This window comes from Gigantopelta aegis, chromosome 6 (genome assembly GCF_016097555.1).
Source record: "Gigantopelta aegis isolate Gae_Host chromosome 6, Gae_host_genome, whole genome shotgun sequence".
Classification (NCBI taxonomy): domain Eukaryota; kingdom Metazoa; phylum Mollusca; class Gastropoda; order Neomphalida; family Peltospiridae; genus Gigantopelta; species Gigantopelta aegis.
This window is the reverse complement of record NC_054704.1, coordinates 100620268-100647229: the sequence shown is the minus strand read 5'-3', so window position 1 is coordinate 100647229 and position 26962 is coordinate 100620268. Positions and strand designations below refer to the sequence as shown.

At 37.8% G+C, this 26962-nt stretch overlaps 1 protein-coding gene and 1 long non-coding RNA gene across 5 annotated transcripts in view; one reads left to right on the top strand and one right to left on the bottom strand.

Moving 5' to 3' along the window:
• Nucleotides 1–25562, top strand: part of LOC121374252 (anoctamin-7-like) — a 63327-nt gene extending 37765 nt beyond the window's left edge. For 2 of the 4 annotated variants that reach the window (XM_041501275.1, XM_041501273.1), the window contains 2 exons: nt 4685–4770; nt 21888–25562. In XM_041501275.1, the coding sequence (XP_041357209.1) occupies nt 4685–4768 (84 nt within the window). In that variant the 3' untranslated portion in view covers nt 4769–4770; nt 21888–25562. The remainder of the gene's footprint in view (nt 1–4684; nt 4771–21887) is intronic. The other 2 variants (XR_005958214.1, XR_005958215.1) reach the window with 2 other exon arrangements.
• LOC121374253 lies at nt 18816–21888 on the bottom strand. Its single transcript, XR_005958216.1, has 3 exons — nt 20173–21888; nt 19272–20019; nt 18816–19130 (listed from the first exon to the last, which is right to left on the bottom strand). It is a non-coding gene; the product is annotated as an uncharacterized LOC121374253 (long non-coding RNA).
• Nucleotides 25563–26962: the final 1400 nt, after the last annotated feature.

The following is a 26962-nucleotide window of genomic DNA, read 5'->3' as shown; positions in this document are numbered from 1 at the left end:
GTACAAATGAGCGAGCTGGGAAAAAAAAGATGGTAATTAGTGGGCCTATCCTGGTTGGCTGCATGACTCTATTTGCGTGTACTTGCTACCGACCCACCGTCTGTCCCTTTTCACTAGAGTGCATCGGGTCCGAGTTCAATATTGGTTGCAGCTCTTTGTGAAGGGGCGTACAAGTGGGTGGTTTTTGAGTAGTCCCTATGATAGCTGATTAGTGTTAAGTGGCACCCCTCTTTACCTGTTCACCTTTGGCCTCTAGGTCGGAAAGCATCGAGTAGAGTTCGAATTGGTAGCAGTTCCTTCTTAGTGGCGTACTAGTGAAAGGTTAGGAGTGCCTGTCGTTGTACTAATTAAAGTTTTGGTTTGGTGGACTGGACGAACTGATAGACTGCGTTGAAAGTTTTATGCTTGAAGTATTTATCTGGGTTTAATAGGAAGTTAGGCGTGATTTGTTGATTATGGTTGGCTTCAGTAATTGATCCTATCATGAGTTGTCTCTGTTGGTCGTGTAGCGTGCAATCCAGGAGATAGTGTTTCATATCTTCGTGGGTGCCACAGTCGCATTCAGGGTTAAGTTTTTTAAATGAGCAACTGTTAAGCTGAGAGGAGACACCCAATCGTAGTTCGGTTATTAGTTTATCTACAGAGGTTTTTTTATGTTTAGGTCGGATGGAGTTGACTAGTGGCTTGATGTTATAATGCCACGTATTGGTTGTAAGGTCCCAGTTAGCCTGCCAATGATTAATGTAGTGTTTTTTTGCTTGTGACATTAACTCTGTTATTCCTAGTGGTAGTGCAGTAATTGTACTAGTGATTGAGAGTGCTGTTTTGGCTCGATAATCCACTATTTCATTGCCAATTATTCCTACATGAGCTGGGACCCATTCAAATACCACTGATAAGTTAAGTAGGTTTAGTTCGTGGAGTTTTTTGTGTATGGCTGAGAGGATGTCTGGTCTAGTGGATTTGTTAGTTTGGAGAGATTGAATGGAGCTAAGGCTATCTGAAAAGATAACGCTTTTGGGATATTGCTTGTTTTTAATCCAGATTAGTGCCTCGTAGATGGCTGTCAATTCTGCTGTATATATATATTGTGAGAACCCAGTATATTTATAAGTAATACTGTTGTGAGTTACGTTTTTTGTTGTTGTTATAATTGTAAACTGGCGCTCACATAAGTCCGGTATGAGACCATTACCAACCGCCAACTTACGAAGTCTTTTATGTCCATTTTATTACGTTTGGGCGAATGTCGACCCTTTTAAATGATGTAATTATTACTTGTGTACATTCCAAATTCATATTTTAATGATGTCATGTCGTGGCACGAAGTTTCTTGTCACTTCTGAGTGTTTAACAGATCAAGTTTATATGCAAATGGCGGTAATGGCCGATAATGGTCACAGCTGTCAAACGTTTCAGCAGTAAATACAACTAAACTTTAGAAAACCAAAGTTTAAATTATTATTTTCGTAAGAACACGAATAAGATTAGAATTTACTGTATATGTTTGTTTAGATAATTTATTGAGGTATTAGTTTACACTAGTAATAGGGAAGTCGGGTGTACTTTTAGCGTGACTAGCCTTACCCAGCCAAACAGGGGGCGGATCTTAGTTCGCTGATTCAGCCGGCTCCGCTGATTCAGCATGCTGATTTTGGTCGTTTTAGACGTGAATACCCTCCTTGTGCACTGATTCAGCATGCTGATTTTTCGTTGATTATCAAAAGTTATAAAAGGGCAATGTTTAACGCTGGCCGTCAGTCTGGCTTTGCCCTTATATTAGGTGGGTTGGGACCCATTTTGTTTATTTTATAAAATTGTGGGTTTTTAAATAAAGATTTGGAATTAGATAGCCATTCTCACTAATAAGTAGCATCAGTAAACATGATAATTATATTTGGCAATAATAATTAAATCAAACTGAGAGCCCAGAAGTGCTATGGTATTTACTGTGAAACGTTAACATTGAGATAAAGTGTCTTGGACATAAGTGATATCATTCTGAGATAGGAATATGTAGTTTATTGAGTTAGAAGTACTGAAATAGAAGTTCAAGTGTAGTTTAATATTGCTGAAGTAGTGAAAAGTGATAGTTCACTCAGTGTATAAGAGGAGATAGAATAGAAGTAGTGAAGAGTGAGAAGTATTGAAATAGAAGTTTGTCTAGTTTAATATATTGCTCAAGTAGTGAAGAGTGAGAAGTATTGAAATAGAAGTTTGTGTAGTTTAATATACTAAGTATTGCTGAAGAAGTGAAAAGGGAGGTAGTTCACACTGTGTATAAGAGAAGATAGTGTAGAAGTAGTGAAGAGTGAGAAGTATTGAAATAGAAATTTGTGTAGTTTAATATACTAAGTATTGCTGAAGAAGTGAAAAGGGAGGTAGTTCACACTGTGTATAAGAGAAGATAGTATAGAAGTAGTGAAGAGTGAGAAGTATTGAAATAGAAGTTTGTGTAGTTTAATATACTAAGTATTGCTGAAGAAGTGAAAAGGGAGGTAGTTCACACTGTGTATAAGAGAAGATAGTGTAGAAGTAGTGAAGAGTGAGAAGTATTGAAATAGAAGTTTGTCTAGTTTAATATATTGCTCAAGTAGTGAAGAGTGAGAAGTATTGAAATAGAAGTTTGTGTAGTTTAATATACTAAGTATTGCTGAAGAAGTGAAAAGGGAGGTAGTTCACACTGTGTATAAGAGAAGATAGTGTAGAAGTAGTGAAGAGTGAGAAGTATTGAAATAGAAGTTTGTGTAGTTTAATATACTAAGTATTGCTGAAGAAGTGAAAAGGGAGGTAGTTCACACTGTGTATAAGAGAAGATAGTGTAGAAGTAGTGAAGAGTGAGAAGTATTGAAATAGAAGTTTGTGTAGTTTAATATACTAAGTATTGCTGAAGAAGTGAAAAGTGAGGTAGTTCACACTGTGTATAAGAGAAGATAGTATAGAAGTAGTGAAGAGTGAGAAGTATTGAAATAGAAGTTTGTGTAGTTTAATATACTAAGTATTGCTGAAGAAGTGAAAAGTGAGGTAGTTCACACTGTGTATAAGAGAAGATAGTTTAAAAGTAGTGTAGAGTGAGAAGTGAAATATAGTTGAAGTAGTTGTGGGTGATGTACTACTAAGTTTATAGTGTTTAAGTGGTAGTTGAGGGTGATGTAGTGCCACCCTGTGTAGATATTATAGTATTGAAGTGATAGAGAGTAGACAAATATAGTACTGAAGTAGTAGGAAGTAGTGAGAGGTAGTATTAGAAATGGTGTAGTGAACTGTAGTATTAAAGATAAAGCAATAGTTTAAACTAGCAAATCTGAAGTTAGAGTATAAGTAAACAAATTTAGTTATAATGGAAATAATTGTGCAGTTGCATAATGTAGTTTAATGATAAACTAGGTAACCTGAATACTACTTACCTTAATGAATACATATAGCTGAGACAATGTTAGATTTACTAACATTTAATGATATAATGTAGCTTAATGATAAACTAGCAGGCCTCGAAATTCGGTGTTAAAAGGGCAGGCTATAATAGCCTTTAAAAATCTAGGAAATGAAGGGCACCAAGGCTAACCTAAAAGGCACAAAGGCTACGTTCATACATTTTCAAAGAGCACCAAGGCAGTCTTTTTTTTTAGGAAGTCAATTTAACCAGAAAAAAACTTTTTATCTGTAATTCTGTTAAATTGGTCATTCATCAATAAATCAAAGTATTGTAGTGGTGTCATTAAACAAAACAGTATTTTAAATTTTTTGTGGTGTCCTTAAAGACAACTTTGGTGGAGAGAGATTATGACGTATCTGGTCTCCTTGAACAAACACTGCTGCTGTTCCATCTCATTACAGCAGGTAATGGATCAAAGTCCACTGGTTTCGGACTATCTGAGCAGATGGAGTATGACTGAAAGAAAATTATATTTGAATGGCTGGACAGTTATGTTAAAGTCTTAACATTAAAGAAATAAAATAAAATAATCTATAATAAAAGTAGATATGTTAATTTTATCTATTAGTTTGTGAAGGTATCTCCAGAGAATCACAAAAAAAAAAAACATACACAAAAGGGGCACCACGGCAGGTAATTAAAAGGGCACGGTTATTCATAGCCGTAAAATAAGTGGTATTTTTGAGGCATCACGGCAAAGGCACAAGGCACAAGGCAGTACGGCAAATGCCGTGGAGCCGTCGTGAATTTCGAAGCCTGAACTAGGTAACCTGAATACTACTTACCTTAATGAATACATATAGTTGAGACAATGTTCGTTTTTACTAACATTTAATGATATATTGGGCAGTGTGCATGACCTGAAAGTGCGTGTTGATAGCAAATGCAAGAAGAATATTTTATTGAGACTGTTGAAAAACTATTTACTCTTGTTGTTACATAATAAATTATTGAACTTTACAAATGTGTTGTGTCATCTTTGCCTTCTATAGTTATTTGGGAGTTTATTACTAGCCATTCACAAAACATTCAGACGCTCGGTCGTCACAATATATATATATATATATATATATATATATATATATATATATATAATGCTTAGTTGGCGTTTTGATTATTGTATGAATGTGTCTGTACCATTTATCAAATGGTTTCCTAAATGTATAATTTCGCATGTAATATTCCTCAAATAAACTGTGATTCAGGAGGAAATCTAATCTTAATTTATTTGTATTTTATGTCTCACAGGACAAGAAACAATATCTGCAGAAATTAAACATAGCAGAGGTAAATCACCAGAGTGTAAAATTCCAAAAACCCAAACTGAAGTAACCGTAAGTACAGCATGCTTTTCAGGTTATTTCCAGTTAGAATTGTGTACACACGCACACATACACACACATGCACATACACATACACACACATATGCATACACACACTCGTACACACACACCATCCCACACCACAATCACCTCACATTCCACACAAATTAATCTATATATAAAGTGCAGACTATGTTGAACACAAAACATTAACAAAACATTAACTCTTTTGTTAAATTTCCATGTTAAAGGAACTCTATTCCTTATTCCTTTTATATTTTCAGCCATGATTCTCCAAAAACTTTAAATATTAATCCGTCAACCTAATTAATGTGGTATTACAGGTACCACTTATGTGCATTTTTGTTTCATATCCTGAAATATGCTGACAAGTCAGTTTAATTGTCCAGTAAATGATCTCCCCAGGAGTGGCTGTCCTATAGATAGAGATTCATGGAATCAACCACTATTTTGACAAATACTTATTCGCTGTATTATTCAGAGAACTGGAACTGGAACTATTTTCTCGTGCCCCTATCCATATATGGTTCAGGCACGCCCACCATGGATCCATGTTCTGGCATCGCCAGTCCACGGTTCCATGGCGGGAGGGGGGAGGTGGGGGTGTATTTATATGAGGGGGACATAAACATGTGGTAAGACCTTAAAGTTATTACTACAAAAGAAAAGGGATATAACTGCATTTAATTTCTTATTAATAATTATCTAAAACATTATTTACACTATCTGTAAATTTATAAATTATTTTCTTTTTCTTTTACTTAATATATAAAATTTTACTATGCACCAATATAAAATATGAAGTCGGGCTATATCATTTAACGTAACATTAGTTGGTGCCATTTTTGACCGGGCAGTTCAAAATATTGTTTTCAACTATTAATAAATAAAAAATTATTACATCTTAGTAACCTAACTTTAGCCCTTGAGGAAGGAGGTTGGTATAGGCGGGCGGGGCATCGCGTCCAATCCAGTTTGTGCGAAACCCCATGGTAGGTCCAAAGGCCGGCCGGATTCCCACGGGGCAGGTTTGCCGGGAGGGGGAGGCCTCCTACCAGGAAAACTATCGGTCAAAACCGCTGACGCCCTACCGCACCCAAATAAGCATCCTATCACGGCGTCCCGTCTCCCCCCCCCCCCCCCCCCCCCCATCCCGTCTAACCCAAAGTTATCCATACAGCCATTCGGACATACTTAGGATGTAGATATGAAAGGTAGGGTGGGTAGGGATGATAGGATAAGGGATGATGTGTGATGAAAAGCCCGCCAATCACGTCCGGACCGCCGCGGTGGAAACGTATCTCCGGAATAATCATTCAGTTGTTGAGTCCGAGGTGTCTCTTTGGATTCCTCCAGCAATCATACGCCTACACCCGCTAGGGTGCGTCACCTATACGGATGACAAGGTCATTGCTATATAAGCCTTGGTGTCGTCCAGATGACCACTGTTCGTTAGGTGGACGGCACCAAGTAGCAGTCCGGTTATTTTCATTTAGTTATATTAACTAAGGACTGCTCAGGTTAATACCTGTTTAAAAGTAAAGTAACAGGGAAGTATACATGTATAGTTAAAACAATAATTAAAATGCCAAGAGGAAGATTTACTAATTATAATAATATTAAAAGAAGGGGGAGTGGCTCAACCCAACTGGGCGTCCAGCCTCTCCCACTACACATAGCATTAGCCAACATTCTCTTCCCATTCAGTCCGGCCGGCAGCTAGGCAGGGCCCACACTGCCAGGTGTGCGTCCCGCCAAATGCTGCCGCTCTATCCTCCACTCATTCGCGCTCATACTGGCTAGTATAAAAAATACTCAAAAAATAAAAGAAAAAATAATATATATACTAAAAGGGGGGCATCCTCTAAAAGAAACTTACCAGATCTGGTACCGGCCGTGTGTGTCGTGCGAGAGCAGTGCCGGCCACCTCCAGAGTGTGTCCAGATACCTCCTAAATATATATAAGTCCTACTAGAGCGTTTCGCCCCTTAAACATACTGCCGACTTGCCCTATTCGCCAGTCCAGCCGACCTCTAGCCTCTCTATAAGTTATATTTTCACACCGGTCTCCTTAATATAGTTAACTATTGCCTTATTAATAACATTTTTACAAGATTTAGGAGGGTTAAACATAACTATTGGGTTAAAAGCTAAGTCATAATTAATAAAAGTATTTTTAAGTGTTGTCCTCTCCCCACTGTACCGGGCGCAGTAGAAAAGAAAATGACGAGCATTATCCAGTCTACCGCACTCGGCACAGTTGGGTTTGCTTAATTTACTAATTCTGGCTCTGCTCTCGTTCAGGCCCATAGAAACACCTAATCGTAGCCTGGTGATTAGTTTAGTAGTATGTGGGTCCAAATAGGTGGGACTTTCACTGTTTACTTTAGGTTTAATTAGATAATGCCACAGTCTTGTTTTTCTGTCCCACTCAGTCTGCCAAAAGGAAATTAATTTACTATGTGCTGTGGCCATAATTTCATTACAGTTAAGCTTAATATTAATATTAATTATTGTGTGTAGTAGTGCTTTTTTAGCATTTAAGTCGGCCATCTCATTGCCAGCGATGCCCACATGGGCCGGGATCCACTCCATCCCAACGGTGTGGCCTCTATCCATTATATAATTAGTCAAATTAATAATTTGTGGTATTAAATAGGAGCTGCTGGACTTGCCAGCATCTATAGCTTGTAATGAACTGAGGGAATCCGAAAGGATAAGAAATTTTTTGTTTATATCAATTAATTTATTTACAGTTGATAAAATCCACTTTAGTGCCGAGAGTATGGCCACCAACTCCGAGGTAAAAACCGATATCCGGTCGGTGAGCCGTGCTCGGCAGGAAAATGGTTTGTCGTTTAGGTCCTTTTTGACATAATATGCCATCCCGGTCCTGCCCGACAAAGGGTCTTTAGATCCGTCCGTATAGATACATATATAGTCGGAATATAAATCGTACAGTGCTGCTTTAAATATAATATTTTTGAACGGAGGAAAATCTGTTTTTAAGGTTTCATGTCTTAATTTTAAATTAATTGACGGATACTTAAGTCTACCGGACGGTTTTAAAATACTAGGATTATTGCTAAGCTGCAGGTCCATCAGCTCCAAATTATTTACAATACGATTAGTAAAATGTAACACTGATTTATTTAATATCTTTCCCGTAATGGTGTTGTCCTGGGTCATAAGAGACACAGGGTGTGTTGGAACAACACTCCTAACTTTAAACCAGTATTTAAGACATTGTTTAGTTCTCCTCACACTTAACGGAAGTACTCCAAGCTCCACCCTGATGCTGATATTGGGGGTACCTGGGTGGGCCCCCGATATTATTCTAAGAGCAGCATTGTAGGGGGCCTCCAACTTAGCTAACTGGGTGGGGGAGGCACTGTTAAAGGCCTGAGATCCATATTGGAGGCGAGAGACTATCAATGCTTCAAAAATAGCGAGCATGGTGCGCCTGTCCGCCCCCCAGGTGGTAACAGTGAGTATTCTGAGCATGTTAATATGTTGCTTGCAGGCATTGACCACCTCGTTAATATGTGCAGAGAAGGTAAGAGTCTGGTCGAAGATCACTCCCAAAAATTTAACTAATAAAACCTGCGGAACCTGCAGTGTCGTCTGCAAAAAGTCCTAAACTAAATTGTGTATCGTTGGACTTATGGTATCAGAGATACGGTTTTGATGATGTTGACATATATATATATACATGATTACAGGTTGCGACATATAGTCTTTAAAACATTTGTTGTTGTTTCTTGTTTTAGTGTCTGTACTGCTAATTAACGGATGTGTGATTCACAGTTTACTATAAATAAACCTTTGACATGTCGCCTCCTTCAGCAAAAACTGCAACTGGAATGTATTAAATTAACCATTCTCAACAAGTTTGTTTTCTCTTTCCATTTAATTATTTAATTTCTACTTCATGCGGTGTATTGTCATAGTACGTGAACATACAAATGTCAAGCGTAGCCTGCCCAGAGGCAATTAGATGCACTTCATAGTCATACTTTCTTAACTGATACACAGTAGGTATGTCGGGACTAACTGGGCACTTGTATTCCTGAAGGTGTGAAGATCGGTTATTTGAGTGCACCTTATGGCTGTTGTTAAAGGGACATTCCTAGGACAGGTTTGACTATATATATACTCTTCACAAAAAGTAACGCAAACTCAGATTTTCATTGTATGTTTCTAAATCGTTTAATACATGAAAGAAACATGGCAGAAACTTGCAATTTGACACAGATAAACAACATTGACAGAGGCTGTTGTAACAGCCATTCAAGTTCCCAAGGTCCCGTTTGACGTCACGTACAGTCAGTAACGAGTGTGACCCCCATGAGAGTCAAGTACTGCCTGGCACCTCCTGCCCATCGAAGCAATCAGATGACGGATGACATCCTGCGGAATTGTAGCCCACTCGGCCTCCAAAGCGGCAGCCAGCTGTTGTAGTGTCTGAGGTTGGGGTTGTCGTCGTCGCAAACGTCTATCCAGTTCATCCCACAAATTCTCGATTGGGTTTAAATCTGGGGATTTGGAGGGCCTTGGGAGAACATTGATGTTGTTGTTTGCTAGGAAGGCTGTGGTGATGCGCGCTGTATGAGGACGGGCATTGTCCTGGTGGAAAACAGTGTTGCCGTTGGCCATGTTGGGGACGACGTATGGGCGCAAGATCTCGTCCACATAGCGCTGTGCTGTCAAGTTCCCCCTGATGTGCACCAAGTCTGTCCTGGCGTTGTAAGAGATGGCTGCCCACATCATCACACTTCTTCCACCAAATCTGTCCACTTCCTGTATGCAATTGTGTGCAAAACGTTCACCTCTTCGGCGGTAGACACGTGCCCTTCCATCCTGTCTGCGGAGCATGAATCGCGATTCGTCGCTGAACCACACGTGTCTCCATCGTCTTTGAGGCCATACCCTGTGTGCTTGACACCATTGTAGTCGAAGCTGTCGATGCTGCTGGGTTAAAATCACGCCTCTAACAGGACGTCTGGGTCGCAATCCTGCCTCTCGTAGACGGTTCCGGACAGTCTGGTCAGAGATCCTACGCAGTCCCGGTATTGCAGATTGAGTGGAGGTAGCCGTGGTCGTCCTTTGGCATAGGTGGCGCAACCGGATGTAGCGATCCTGGGCAGGAGTGGTGACACGTGGTCTACCGGATCTGCGAAGGTAACGTGTTGATCCATGCGCCTGGTAGCGGATCCATAATCTTGAAATGGTGCTAGGGTACACATTGAAAAGCCTCGCAACCTCTGATTGGGATTCGCCTGCTTCCAATTGTCCGACGGCGTTGTTCCTCTGTGCTTCATTCAGTCTTAGCATTGTGAAAGCTACGCTGACAGTTTTAAACTGAGTACAGCTAAGTCCTGAACCCTGCACTTTTATAGGGCTTCTTGTGCCTCTTGCACGTGCACACCATGCCGACCGTTCAAATCGCTGAATTGACTGCAGGTGCAGTTTTGCGATTGTTAACTTTTTCACACCTGTCTTCAAGGTCATCAAATTCCGAACAACTTTGCTGGTGAAAATGCATTTGGTACGCTCCATTACACAACATACTTAGTGTTCGGAACTCAATGTTTCCACACATCCATATTTATTAGGAAAATTTCATTTTTGCGTTACTTTTTTTGAAGAGTATATATATATATATATATATATATATATATATATATATATAATAAAAGTTACATTTGTGTTATTTATGTATAATGTCTTATCTAGTGTGTAGTCTTGATCAAATAAGCATGTATGTTATCCTGAGAATGCAGTGGATACAGATACTAGAAACGAATATGAACTGCAGCAGCAACATTCAAGTGAGATATTTTATCTTTATATACAAAAGAAAACTCCTTATCATAAAGTGTTGTAATTCAGCCATTATGGAAATAATCCTTCATTGTCCTAGTTTATTTATAGCTACACCTCTTCAACACTGTCCAAGTTAATTGATAACAAAAGTAGTTCATGTCCTGATTGATACTTTCCTGATTAATTTGTACCAAACGTACCGTCATGGCATGTGATTATTCATCCATAATATACACAATACAAAACAGAATTGTTCTAACTCATCTATAACCAAATGTATCAATGTCCTGGAACATATATAACAAAACGTTTATCAGTGTCCTATTTCATCTCTAACACAATCTGCATCATTGTCCTAGTTAATTCGTTACAAAACGTTTATCATTATCCTAGTTCTTCTATAACATAACCTTCATCATTGTCCTAGTTCATCTCTAGTGAAACCGTTCATCATTGTCCTAGTTCATCTGTAATAAAACCGTTCACAATTGTCCTAGTTCATCTGTAATGAAATCTTTCATCACTGTCCTAGGTGATCTGTAATGAAACCTTTCATCATTGTCCTAGTTCATCTGTAATGAAACTGTTCATCATTGTCCTAGTTCATCTGTAATGAAACCGTTCATCATTGTCCTAGTTCATCTGTAACATAACCGTTCATCATTGTCCTAGTTCATCTGTAACGAAACTGTTCATCATTGTCCTAGTTCATCTATAACATAACCTTTCATCATTGTTCTAGTTCATCTGTAATGAAACCGTTCATCATTGTCCTAGTTCATCTGTAATGAAACCGTTCATCATTATCCTAGTTCGTCTGTAATGAAACCGTTCATCATTATCCTAGTTCATCTATAACATAACCTTTTGTCATTGTCCTAGTTCATCTGTAATGAAACCGTTCATCATTGTCCTAGTTCATCTGTAATGAAACCATCATTGTCCTAGTTCGTCTGTAATGAAACCGTTCATCATTATCCTAGTTCATCTATAACATAACCTTTCGTCATTGTCCTAGTATATCTATAACATAACCTTCATCATTATCCTAGTTAATCTGTAATGAAACCGTTCATCATTATCCTAGTTCATCTGTAATGAAACCGTTCATCATTGTCCTGGTTTATCTGTAATGAAACCATTCATCATTATCCTAGGTCATCTATAACATAACCTTTCGTCATTGTCCTAGTATATCTATAACATAACCTTCATCATTATCCTAGTTCATCTGTAATGAAACCCTTCATCATTATCCTAGTTCATCTGTAAGGAAACTGTTCATCATTGTCCTAGTTCATCTATAACATAACCTTTCATCATTTTCCTAGTTCATCTGTAAGGAAACCGATCATCATTGTCCTAGTTCATCTGTAATGAAACCGTTCATCATTATCCTAGTTCATCTGTAATGAAACCGTTCATCATTATCCTAGTTCATCTATAACATAACCTTTTGTCATTGTCCTAGTTCATCTGTAATGAAACCGTTCATCATTGTCCTAGTTCATCTGTAATGAAACCGTTCATCATTGTCCTAGTTCGTCTGTAATGAAACCGTTCATCATTATCCTAGTTCATCTATAACATAACCTTTCGTCATTGTCCTAGTATATCTATAACATAACCTTCATCATTATCCTAGTTAATCTGTAATGAAACCGTTCATCATTATCCTAGTTCATCTGTAATGAAACCGTTCATCATTGTCCTGGTTTATCTGTAATGAAACCATTCATCATTATCCTAGGTCATCTATAACATAACCTTTCGTCATTGTCCTAGTATATCTATAACATAACCTTCATCATTATCCTAGTTCATCTGTAATGAAACCCTTCATCATTATCCTAGTTCATCTGTAAGGAAACTGTTCATCATTGTCCTAGTTCATCTATAACATAACCTTTCATCATTGTCCTAGTTCATCTGTAAGGAAACCGATCATCATTGTCCTAGTTCATCTGTAATGAAACCGTTCATCATTGTCCTAGTTCATCTGTAATGAAGCCGTTCATCACTGTCCTAGTCCATCTGTAATGAAACCTTTCATCACTGTCCTAGTTCATCTATAATGAAACCGTTCATCATTGTCTTAGTTCATCTGTAATGAAACCTTTCATCATTATCCTAGTTCATCTATAACATAACCTTTCGTCATTGTCCTAGTATATCTATAACATAACCTTCATCATTATGCTAGTTCATCTGTAATGAAACCGTTCATCATTGTCCTAGTTCATCTGTAATGAAACCGTTCATCATTGTCCTAGTTCATCTGTAATGAAACCGTTCATCATTGTCCTAGTTCATCTGTAATGAAACCATTCATCATTATCCTAGGTCGTCTATAACATAACCTTTCGTCATTGTCCTAGTATATCTATAACTAGTGCTGCAACGATAAACCGGTATACCGGTATACCGCGATAATTGATCAGCTCGATACGAACCGCGGTACAGTTTTGCGTACCGCGATTTTTTTTCCTTGTAACTTATTTGATTTGAAATAGGCAAACAAACAAACAAAAACCACATCATTTTATTAATTGGTGATGACAGGAAATGTAACAATCACGTCAAGCGTAGTCGGCTTACTTGTTGGCATACGAAGTGATAGGTCGGTTATACTTGGTTCTAACTTCTAAACAAAACATGTCAAAAGTCCAGTGAAAATAACCAGTTAACGATAATTACAAATAAATGTTTTGTTACTTACACATTATCATTCGTTGTTCATTTACGTTGGAATACGGCTACGGCTATCATCTTCAAAGAAATAAACCAACAAATGAGAATCACACTTCGCTGTTTTTCACTGAACTCGGAATACTTCGGCCGATCGTTCAAAATACCTCGGCTAATAACCTCGGCTCTGGTTCGGTCGATCTGGCGAAACATTGTGACTCAATACGTACATTTCCGTGTTAAGCGAGCAGCAACAGAAAAGCCCGATAGTAAGGATTTCCGAATGTGACAATTTATGAATAGTTTGACCATTCACAGTCTGGAGCTCCACGCGGTAAGACGTGTTTGTTTCGCTTGTGCACACTGCGCGTGCTTTCGTGTGCTCGACTTGGGGGGGGGGGGTCCCTCATTTCGTTGTTTTTATCAGCGAAATGAAGTTTTCTACTGGAATGTATGCGGCCATTGGAACTGATTGAACGCTGGAACGCTTCTCATTTCGACAGCCTGCACCACCAGGTTGGATTCTTTTTTAGCGAGATTCCTTGCTTCCACGTCATTTCTCCGTCTGACTGTCGACAGGTTTTTTTCGTGACTCGTATGACGGCCATTCTGCAGAACGCCACGGTTGTTCGCGTTTAGTCTCTACATGTCCGAGCCTGTCCTAGCAGTACTGGAAGATTGACCGCCCCACTCTAAGAAGAAATAGGAAGCGGGGTCGGCCCCTACTACTCTTTTTCTAGACTTTACCTTGCTTTATAGTGATACCATCTCGTATCCTCCGGAGTCGGGCCCGTCCGCACCACTATACCCTAGTCTGATACTCTCTCTCGTTCAGACAGATCCGGCTTCTCAAGATCTGTATTTCAGCACAGCAGTACACCTTCAACGTCTATCGACTGTCAATCTAGGGGTTTTCTTGACGGGATGCAACCTATCTCGTCCCTTTAAGCTGTGCACCCAAACGGCCTTAACGAGGCCACTCGCGTGGACATATCGATTGGACTTTAAACTTTTAGATCTGCGTTCAAAATTTTATGTCGAAATTACTTCTTTTTTTTAAAAATATTATTAATAGTCCAATCCTCTCTTCTTTCTCTTATTTAATTTTGGACTTTCCTTCTAAAATGCTCCAAATTATATAAATATTCGGCCGAGCAGTCAATTCTTTTTTATTTTTGGATTGTAACCTTTTTTTTCTTTTTTTTAAATTCTATTAACTTTTTTACTAATTGCTATTTTCAAAATTCTGCCCATTTTCATCACCCCCCCCCCCTCCATCCCGAGTCAGGCCACCGATCTTATCGGAGGTCGGACTCGGGATGGGCGTGTTCGAAACCCTAGTGGTATATGGACACGTTAAATTAGTTATCATCATCATCAGTGTGATGTAGACTAGTATTGTGTTAAAAAATAAAAATATGGCCTAAAACATTTAGCCTGACAGCTGAAACTAATAAGATCATTAAAAAGTTATGCCTTCTATTTTCATTAAAAAAAAACCAACCGATAAATAATATCAATTATATTGCAATACATATTGCAATACAGTTTCTTATATCGCAATACGGTTTTGACCGTATCGTTGCACCCCTATCTATAACATAACCTTCATCATTATCCTAGTTCATCTGTAATGAAATCTTTCATCACTGTCCTGGTTGATCTGTAATGAAACCTTTCATCATTGTCCTAGGTCATCTGTAATGAAATCGTTCATCATTGTCCTAGTTCATCTGTAATGAAACATTTCATCACTGTCATAGTTCATTTATAACATAATCGTTCATCATTGTCCTAGTTCATCTGTAATGAAACCGTTCATCATTGTCCTAGTTCATCTGTAATGAAACCGTTCATCATTGTCCTAGTTCATCTGTAATGAAATCTTTCATCACTGTCCTAGGTGATTTGTAATGAAACCTTTCATCATTGTCCTAGGTCATCTGTAATGAAACCGTTCATCATTGTCCTAGTTCATCTGTAATGAAACATTTCATCACTGTCATAGTTCATTTATAACATAACCTTCACCATTGTCATAGTTCATCTGTTACAAAACCTCCATAATTTTCCTAGTTCATCTGTTACAAAACCTACATCATTTTCCTAGTCCATCTATAACAAAACCTACATCATTGTCCTAGTTCATCTGTTAAAAAACCTCCATCATTTTCCTAGTTCATCTGTTACAAAACCTACATCATTTTTCTAGTCCATCTATAATAAAACCTACATCATTGTCCTAGTTCATCTGTTACAAAATCTCCATCATTTTCCTAGTTCATCTATAACAAAACCTACATCATTTTCCTAGTCCGTCTATAACAAAACCTACATCATTGTCCTAGTTCATCTGTTACAAAACCTCCATCATTTTCCTAGTTCATCTGTTACAAAACCTACATCATTTTCCTAGTCCATCTATAACAAAACCTACATCATTGTCCTAGTTCATCTGTTACAAAACCTCCATCATTTTCCTAGTTCATCTATAACAAAACCTACATCATTTTCCTAGTCCATCTATAACAAAACCTACATCATTGTCCTAGTTCATCTGTTACAAAACCTCCCATCATTTTCCTAGTTCATCTGTTACAAAACCTCCATCATTTTCCTAGTTCATCTATAACAAAACCTACATCATTTTCCTAGTCCGTCTATAACAAAACCTACATCATTGTCCTAGTTCATCTGTTACAAAACCTCCATCATTTTCCTAGTCCATCTATAACAAAACCTCCATCATTTTCCTAGTCCATCTATAACAAAACCTACATCAGTGTCCTAGTCCATCTGTTACAAAACCTCCATCATTTTCCTAGTTCATCTATAACAAAACCTACATCAGTGTCCTAGTCCATCTATAACAAAACCTACATCAGTGTCCTAGTTCATCTATAACAAAACCTACATCAGTGTCCTGGTTCATCTATAACAAAACCTACATCAGTGTCCTAGTCCATCTGTTACAAAACCTCCATCATTTTCCTAGTTCATCTATAACAAAACCTCCATCATGTTCCTAGTTCATCTATAACAAAACCTACATCAGTGTCCTAGTCCGTCTATAACAAAACCTACATCAGTGTCCTAGTTCATCTATAACAAAACCTACATCAGTGTCCTAGTTCATCTATAACAAAACCTATATCAGTGTCCTAGTTCATCTATAACAAAACCTACATCAGTGTCCTAGTCCATCTGTTACAAAACCTACATCAGTGTCCTAGTTCATCTATAACAAAACCTACATCAGTCTCCTAGTTCATCTATAACAAAACCTCCATCAGTGTCCTAGTCCATCTATAACAAAACCTACATCAGTGTCCTAGTCCATCTATAACAAAACCTACATCATTGTCCTAGTTCATCTATAACAAAACCTACATCAGTGTCCTAGTCCGTCTATAACAAAACCTACATCAGTGTCCTAGTCCGTCTATAACAAAACCTACATCAGTGTCCTAGTTCATCTGTTACAAAACCTCCATCATTTTCCTAGTCCCTCTATAACAAAACCTACATCAGTGTCCTAGTTCATCTATAACAAAACCTACATCAGTGTCCTAGTTCATCTGTTACAAAACCTACATCAGTGTCCTAGTTCATCTATAACAAAACCTCCATCATTTTCCTAGTCCATCTATAACAAAACCTACACATCAGTGTCCTAGTTCATCTGTTACAAAACCTACATCAGTGTCCTAGTCCATCTGTTACAAAACCTACATCAGTGTCCTAGTTCATCTATAACAAAATCTCCATCAGTGTCCTATTCCATCTGTTACAAAACCTACATCAGTGTCCTAGTCCGTCTATAACAAAACCTACATCAGTGTCCTAGTTCATCTATAACAAAACCTACATCAGTGTCCTAGTTCATCTGTTACAAAACCTACATCAGTGTCCTGGTTCATCTATAACAAAACCTACATCAGTGTCCTAGTCCATCTGTTACAAAACCTCCATCATTTTCCTAGTTCATCTATAACAAAACCTCCATCATTTTCCTAGTTCATCTATAACAAAACCTACATCAGTGTCCTAGTCCGTCTATAACAAAACCTACATCAGTGTCCTAGTTCATCTATAACAAAACCTACATCAGTGTCCTAGTCCATCTGTTACAAAACCTACACCAGTGTCCTAGTTCATCTATAACAAAACCTACATCAGTGTCCTAGTTCATCTATAACAAAACCTCCATCAGTGTCCTAGTCCATCTATAACAAAACCTACATCAGTGTCCTAGTCCATCTATAACAAAACCTACATCATTGTCCTAGTTCATCTATAACAAAACCTACATCAGTGTCCTAGTCCGTCTATAACAAAACCTACATCAGTGTCCTAGTCCGTCTATAACAAAACCTACATCAGTGTCCTAGTTCATCTATAACAAAACCTACATCAGTGTCCTAGTCCGTCTATAACAAAACCTCCATCAGTGTCCTAGTCCATCTATAACAAAACCTCCATCAGTGTCCTAGTCCATCTATAACAAAACCTACATCAGTGTCCTAGTCCGTCTATAACAAAACCTACATCAGTGTCCTAGTCCATCTATAACAAAACCTACATCATTGTCCTAGTTCATCTGTTACAAAACCTCTATCATTTTCCTAGTCCGTCTATAACAAAACCTACATCATTGTCCTAGTTCATCTATAACAAAACCTACATCAGTGTCCTAGTCCGTCTATATCAAAACCTACATCAGTGTCCTAGTTCATCTATAACAAAACCTACATCAGTGTCCTAGTCCGTCTATATCAAAACCTACATCAGTGTCCTAGTCCGTCTATAACAAAACCTACATCAGTGTCCTAGTTCATCTGTTACAAAACCTCCATCATTTTCCTAGTCCCTCTATAACAAAACCTACATCAGTGTCCTAGTTCATCTATAACAAAACCTACATCAGTGTCCTAGTTCATCTGTTACAAAACCTACATCAGTGTCCTAGTTCATCTATAACAAAACCTCCATCATTGTCCTAGTCCGTCTATAACAAAACCTACATCAGTGTCCTAGTCCGTCTATATCAAAACCTACATCAGTGTCCTAGTCCATCTGTTACAAAACCTACATCAGTGTCCTAGTTCATCTATAACCAAACCTCCATCAGTGTCCTATTCCATCTGTTACAAAACCTACATCAGTGTCCTAGTCCGTCTATAACAAAACCTACATCAGTGTCCTAGTTCATCTATAACAAAACCTACATCAGTGTCCTAGTTCATCTGTTACAAAACCTACATCAGTGTCCTAGTTCATCTGTTACAAAACCTACATCAGTGTCCTAGTCCGTCTATAACAAAACCTCCATCAGTGTCCTAGTTCATCTATAACAAAACCTCCATCAGTGTCCTAGTTCATCTATAACAAAACCTACATCAGTGTCCTAGTCCGTCTATAACAAAACCTACATCAGTGTCCTAGTTCATCTATAACAAAACCTACATCAGTGTCCTAGTCCATCTATAACAAAACCTCACATCAGTGTCCTAGTTCATCTATAACAAAACCTACATCAGTGTCCTAGTTCATCTATAACAAAACCTACATCAGTGTCCTAGTTCATCTATAACAAAACCTACATCAGTGTCCTAGTCCATCTATAACAAAACCTACATCAGTGTCCTAGTTCATCTATAACAAAACCTACATCAGTGTCCTAGTTCATCTATAACAAAACCTACATCAGTGTCCTAGTCCGTCTATAACAAAACCTACATCAGTGTCCTAGTTCATCTATAACAAAACCTACATCAGTGTCCTAGTTCATCTATAACAAAACCTCCATCAGTGTCCTAGTCCATCTATAACAAAACCTCCATCAGTGTCCTAGTCCATCTATAACAAAACCTACATCAGTGTCCTGTCCTAGTTCATCTATAACAAAACCTCCATCAGTGTCCTAGTCCATCTATAACAAAACCTACATCAGTGTCCTAGTTCATCTATAACAAAACCTACATCAGTGTCCTAGTTCATCTATAACAAAACCTACATCAGTGTCCTAGTCCATCTATAACAAAACCTACATCAGTGTCCTAGTTCATCTATAACAAAACCTCCATCAGTGTCCTAGTCCATCTATAACAAAACCTACATCAGTGTCCTAGTCCATCTATAACAAAACCTACATCAGTGTCCTAGTCCGTCTATAACAAAACCTACATCAGTGTCCTAGTTCATCTATAACAAAACCTACATCAGTGTCCTAGTCCGTCTATAACAAAACCTCCATCAGTGTCCTAGTCCATCTATAACAAAACCTACATCAGTGTCCTAGTCCATCTATAACAAAACCTACATCATTGTCCTAATTCGTCTATAACAAAACCTCCATCAGTGTCCTAGTCCGTCTATATCAAAACCTACATCAGTGTCCTAGTCCGTCTATAACAAAACCTACATCAGTGTCCTAGTTCATCTATAACAAAACCTCCATCATTTTCCTAGTCCGTCTATAACAAAACCTACATCAGTGTCCTAGTTCATCTATAACAAAACCTACATCAGTGTCCTAGTTCATCTGTTACAAAACCTACATCAGTGTCCTAGTTCATCTATAACAAAACCTCCATCATTGTCCTAGTTCGTCTATAACAAAACCTACATCAGTGTCCTAGTCCGTCTATATCAAAACCTACATCAGTGTCCTAGTCCATCTGTTACAAAACCTACATCAGTGTCCTAGTTCATCTATAACCAAACCTCCATCAGTGTCCTAGTTCATCTATAACAAAACCTACAAACCTACAAAACCTACATCAGTGTCCTAGTTCATCTGTTACAAAACCTACATCAGTGTCCTAGTCCGTCTATAACAAAACCTACATCAGTGTCCTAGTTCATCTATAAAAAAACCTCCATCAGTGTCCTATTCCATCTGTTACAAAACCTACATCAGTGTCCTAGTCCGTCTATAACAAAACCTACATCAGTGTCCTAGTTCATCTATAACAAAACCTACATCAGTGTCCTAGTCCGTCTATAACAAAACCTCCATCAGTGTCCTAGTTCATCTATAACAAAACCTACATCAGTGTCCTAGTTCATCTATAACAAAACCTACATCAGTGTCCTAGTCCGTCTATAACAAAACCTCCATCAGTGTCCTAGTTCATCTATAACAAAACCTACATCAGTGTCCTAGTTCATCTATAACAAAACCTACATCAGTGTCCTAGTTCATCTATAACAAAACCTCCATCAGTGTCCTAGTTCATCTATAACAAAACCTCCATCAGTGTCCTAGTTCATCTATAACAAACGTACATCAGTGTCCTAGTTCATCTATAACAAAACCTCCATCAGTGTCCTAGTTCATTTATAACAAAACCTCCCATCAGTGTCCTAGTCCATCTGTTACAAAACCTCCATCAGTGTCCTAGTTCATCTATAACAAAACCTACATCAGTGTCCTAGTTCATCTATAACAAAACCTCCATCAGTGTCCTAGTTCATCTTTTACAAAACCTCCATCAGTGTCCTAGTTCATCTATAACAAAACCTACATCAGTGTCCTAGTTCATCTATAACAAAACCTCCATCAGTGTCCTAGTTCATCTTTTACAAAACCTCCATCAGTGTCCTAGTTCATCTATAACAAAACCTACATCAGTGTCCTAGTTCATCTATAACAAAACCTCCATCAGTGTCCTAGTCCATCTATAACAAAACCTACATCAGTGTCCTAGTTCATCTATAACAAAACCTACATCAGTGTCCTAGTTCATCTATAACAAAACCTACATCAGTGTCCTAGTCCATCTGTTACAAAACCTACATCAGTGTCCTAGTCCATCTGTTACAAACCTACATCAGTGTCCTAGTCCATCTATAACAAAACCTACATGAGTGTCCTAGTTCATCTATAACAAAACCTACATCAGTGTCCTAGTTCATCTATAACAAAACCTCCATCAGTGTCCTAGTCCATCTATAACAAAACCTACATCAGTGTCCTAGTTCATCTATAACAAAACCTACATCAGTGTCCTAGTCCATCTATAACAAAACCTACATCAGTGTCCTAGTCCATCTATAACAAAACCTACATCAGTGTCCTATAGTTCATCTATAACAAAACCTACATCAGTGTCCTAGTCCATCTGTTACAAAACCTACATCAGTGTCCTAGTCCATCTGTTACAAAACCTACACCAGTGTCCTAGTTCATCTGTTACAAAACCTACATCAGTGTCCTAGTTCATCTGTTAACTCGCTCATCGAAAGCAAACTTTTGAACTATAGTGTTATTATTTTTTTATTTTCAACCACACACTTACAAAAAACAACATCAACAACAACAACAACAAAAAACCGTGGAATACTAAATTAAATTTAATGTAAGAATCTATATTTGATTTAAAAAATAATTGTCGCCTCTGTATAAATCATTTGAGTTATTGTTCTTCATGTCTTTCGGTTAAGTTTTGTATTGACATTTCTAGATGAAAGGATCACCATACATCTTGGGTTTATAACGTTTTGATATATTTCGTTAGTTGTGAAGTTGTTGGGTGGGTTTAATTTTGGTGCTTTATTACATGCATTTTATTATGTTGGTTTGTTTTTAGAATCACAACTTAGACGCTACATGGACATCCACAACATCCACAACCACGACGACACGGAATGTTGATCAAATTCATCGGCGAAAGAACTGTAAACTGGCTTATGTATTAAATATTATAAAATATATTCAAAATTACAGCATTACTTTATGAATGTGTAAAAACATTTGTTTGTGAAAAGACTAAAACAATTGTGGAATTTTGTTCAGTAAATATGTTATGGTAAGAATTTAAGCATCTGTGATATTGTAAATAGTTACTATGTTAAACATCTGCTTTATATGAAATGTACTTTGCGACGTGATTCTGAACACAATGTTCACTGTATTTGACTTTAATTTCAATGATTTTCCCGAATTATGATCAGTAATGATTGTTTCCATAACATCCAGAAGCTTGTAACCAATAGAATAGATTCATTACATAATAATTATTTTTATCTGTGGTAAAAGCTGGTGTAATGTATGAGACCAGGACCAATTTAATAACTAGACAAAACATTAATTGAGGTAAACTAGAGCTTATTAATTACTAGTTCGTAATTGGTGTGAAAAGATCACCATGCGTCTTGGGTTTGTAAATTGTGTTTACTGTCTGTTGTCTGTTTAATTAAGGTTTGACGTGGATTAGGGGTAGTAAAATAATTCTGAACTAAGTACATTAATTAACACATAATAGTATAGTAATTATTGCAAAAGCCATGGCTATATGATATGACACTATTTTCTGTTGATTACAGTTGCAAACACATAACTGAAATTTGTGAAAATGTCATTTGAAATGTTTCTGTGTTCCTATTGATATTTGACCCGACAAGTGATATGCCGACTTCCTGTGAGTAGTTTTACCCATAACTTGTCACAGGCGTCGTTTTTCTAAATTAAAGGGTGCCAGTGTCTTTTGAATGACGTAACATTTATGTTCTTTTTGGTCTACAGAGAGGCGCCTCGGATCTTCATTCACTGGAATACGTTTCACACCTGCGACTTGCCAGACTTTGCAGATTATTTTAATCTTATTGGAGGTGGTTTAATGGTGTTCCTCTACTAGGGACACCACCTCCTTTTTGAATTTGCCGGAGGTGGTTTAATCTTGTCCCTCTCCTAGGGACACCACCTCTGGATAAATAGAGGATGCCGATATTGGAGGGCTGGGTTGGATGGGGGGGGGGGGGGTTGTTGGGTGGGGTTTGGGGGAGGGGGGGTGTGCCACCGGATGTTAGTGGTTAGGCGCTTAGGTGTAGGCGGTTTAGGCCGTAGGGAGAGATAGGTTTGTCTGGGGGTTAGCCCCCTCTCCCCTTTTTCGCACCTCCCTCCTTCCCCCCCCCCCCCCCTCCCCCCCCACCCCCCCCCCCCCCCCCCCCCCCCCCCCCCCCCAATCCGGCCACGCTTTAGTTACCGATATTTTCGGTACCCCTCTGCTAAATAATAGGTCTTCAAATTTGGTATTTCCTGTGACTCTTTGAGCCTTTAAACCACCAACCCTCTCCAGACAAGGGCTTAAGTAATTAATATGAAGTAGATTATGAGAGCATGTTATTTTGGTAGCCCGTTCAAAATTTGGTGTTTAATTTTAAGATTTATTTTGAAATTATATTATTTATATTTAAATAGATTGTTTTGGGATTACACCAAACAAATTTATATATATTTTTTAATTGTCCCCATATTTATTTAATTTTTAGAGTAAATATCCAAATTGTCCCGTTAAATTTCTGGCCCGGAGCAGACCCCTGGCTATCCAGGACTCGGCCCCGGGGCAGACATGCTTGAAGCTCTAGTGGCATATAAGCATGTAAAAATTTACAACCAAGCAACCAACCTACAAGTGACTTGTACATCATAAACAGATACTAACTACGCTGAGATTATCTGTAAACATTTGTTTACAAATACCATATTGATATGATTTAGCTTTTTCAATATTAGTATTGTGATATTGTTTGTTGGGAATGCTCTTTCTTAAAACATTTTTGAATTTTGTTTTGATCTTTTGTGTCAAGCGTAATCTGTTGTAATCACTGTGTTTATGCAGATATTTGTGTGAAGATGTAACAGAGAAGAGTGAATACATATTGTGTTTTTGACATATATATATATATATATATATATATATATATATATATATATATATATATATATATATATATATTGGAGTGATAAGTTACAAAATCCTTAGATTATAATATTGATTATAGGTACCCATATAGTAATTAGTATTTGTTAGTCATGATCAGGTTGGAAACTTTAAAGTTTACTACATAAATGAATACCGTTATTAGTTGTGCATTTATTAGCTTTTAGAAAGCATTTCTATTAGGACAAGTATATTTATCAATGTAATATTGGTGTTGTTTTTGCTTTTTATTATAAAACGTATATCTGTTTTTCACTAGTGCCATATGCCTTTTTGGTGGCTAAAATACTGTGCTTTTGAGATTTTAAACTATGCCTATTTGTTGACTAACCTGGTGATTTCGATATTTCAAGTTATAGTTATTATACATGCAGCAACCGAAAAGGGATCAAATGAGGCAGGATATTCTCACGGTTCGTAAACACCTGATATCATTACTTTTGGAATTGCTTCAAGAGAGCATGGCATCACAGTTATATCTATTGCAATAAGCCCTGCCCTGTGCTAGTTTTGATTTAGTAAGCTGGTCTGGAAATGGCAGTCCTCTTTGTGGCGGTGCAAGAAGGATGTAGTGTCCAGCAAAGGATCTCTTTATGAGTGGCTGTCCTCCTATAGAGGAGGCACTAGAATGAGTTTCGTGAAATTAACCAATATTTTGCCAAATATCATTAGACTGCATAGCGGTTTTATCGTTCAGATTTATATGGACTTTACAATAGACAGGACAGTACAGACTATGACATTAACGTGCCAATCATGGGATTCTGAGATGGACAAAAACGGAGTCCATCAAGGGCGATAAATCTTGTGACCCATTGCGCCTTAGGCAAGCACTCTAGCACGAAGAGAAATATTTCTAAATAGCTTTAACTGGGAAGATGGGAGATGGAAGGCCATTGCGTCCACTTGCCTAACTAAACGTTACCAACTGACCATTGACCACTGTCCTAGACACATAGTTGAGGTACGTGTACGTATTATATATATTATATGCATTATATTGCAGCATAATTTATTGAGTATTTTTATTTCTATAACAAAGGCTTTGTGAATATAGTTTTTTATGATCTTATTGTGAGAAATGTGTAATATGTAAGTAAAAGTCCAAATAATTTAACAAGCATGCACATCTTCCAGTTTTATCAAAACTATCCTTCCACATTCTTCTAATTTACCTTGTCTTGCTTGTTTTCATAAATATCGTTTTTGTGTATTGTTTTGTCTTGTTTTGTTTTACCAAAAGTTATGTTGTTGAAACTAATTTCCTACATTAAAATGTTCCTCATTTTGAAAAACATTTATCCTGAAAGAGTTTACTTTCAATATAATTTCAGTCCGTTTGTCTACAATATGGAGTGTGCACATAACCTTCTGTTTCTCTTAGTGTTGACGTATTTATTTTCTTTGAGTTTATATATTACTTTTAAGAATTGTTTCATTGTCTTGTCACGACGTGTATTTATTAATTATCTGCTGTAATAGTATAGTACATTGCATTTTAGCATTTCGGACGTTTATTTGTTATTAAAACAGCTTTTTAAAGCCTCGTTTTCTGTTATCTGGAATATTTGAACAGAACTTCTTTTAATTCGACAACCATGTAATTTTATTAACAGCTGGTTCATATAGTGGTAGTGCATATATTCAATCGTAACTGGGTAGTGTTCTTTTCGACTGGTAGAATAGGTAAGTAATAAATATATGATAAGAAATGGTCTTGCCCCCTTTGGGTGCTGAACAAGAAGGCTATTACACTGGATTAAAGATTAGACTTTAAAGAAAACGTAAATACGTTTTACATTGGGTGGCACATGGAAATAAATGACATACCAGCTTCCTCCCACAACAAAACAAAATGTGTGAGGTCCCATGCATATATTAGTTTTGTGCCAGTAGCCAAGTATTCCACAGATGTGAATATATAAAAGGGCGAAACGTATTCTAGAACGTAATCGGCGACCTAGAAACGATTGATGTACTTTCGATAAATCTACTTTGTGTTGCATTTGAGTTAATATTGGAGTATGGTTCCACCTCCCTAATCAACACCAAATTGGAGAGTTAAGCCGGAAGCTGATTTCTTCTCACCTTTCGATCCAGCATGTCTCGACATTGACGATGACTACTGTATCTAACAATTAGTTTGGTAAAACATCTAATCTGCAAGTATAGTTAATACTTTAGACATTTGGTGGAACTCGGGAGGTTCATCGGCGACTCATCAAAACCGATAAATTACAAAGACGCGGGTGCACGCATAAGCACAACAATAAACTGAAACACAAAGGAGCGGGTACACGCACACGCACACAATAAACTGAAACACAAAGGAGCAGGTACACGCACACAACAATAAACTGAAACACAAAGACGCAGGTGCACGCACACAATAAACTGAAACAAAGGAGCGGGTACACGCACACAACCACAAACTGAAACACAAAGGAGCGGGTACACGCGCACAAACTGAAACAAAGGAGCGGGTACACGCACACAATAAACTGAAACACAAAGACGCGGGTGCACGCACACGCACACGACAATAAACTGAAACAAAGGAGCGGGTACACGCACACAACAATAAACTGAAACACAGAGACGCGGGTGCACGCACACGCACAACAATAAACTGAAACAAAAGGAAGCGGTTGCACTCACTCGCACACAACAATAAACTGAAACACAAGGGAGCCGGTACACGCACACAACAATAAACTGAAACACAAAGGAGTGGGTACACGCACAACAATAAACTGAAATAGAAAGACGCGGGTGCACGCGCACACAATAAAACATTGTCTTTGTTACGAGCACCCTATTTTAACGGACTCCTTCAAAGTTCCTTAGTGTTGGCTTCCTTCCAAAAGTATTGTATTCATTACGTTGTATTGGTGTGAGAAGAATAATCCTAATATCGTCCTCTTAAACTTACATTTTGAGTT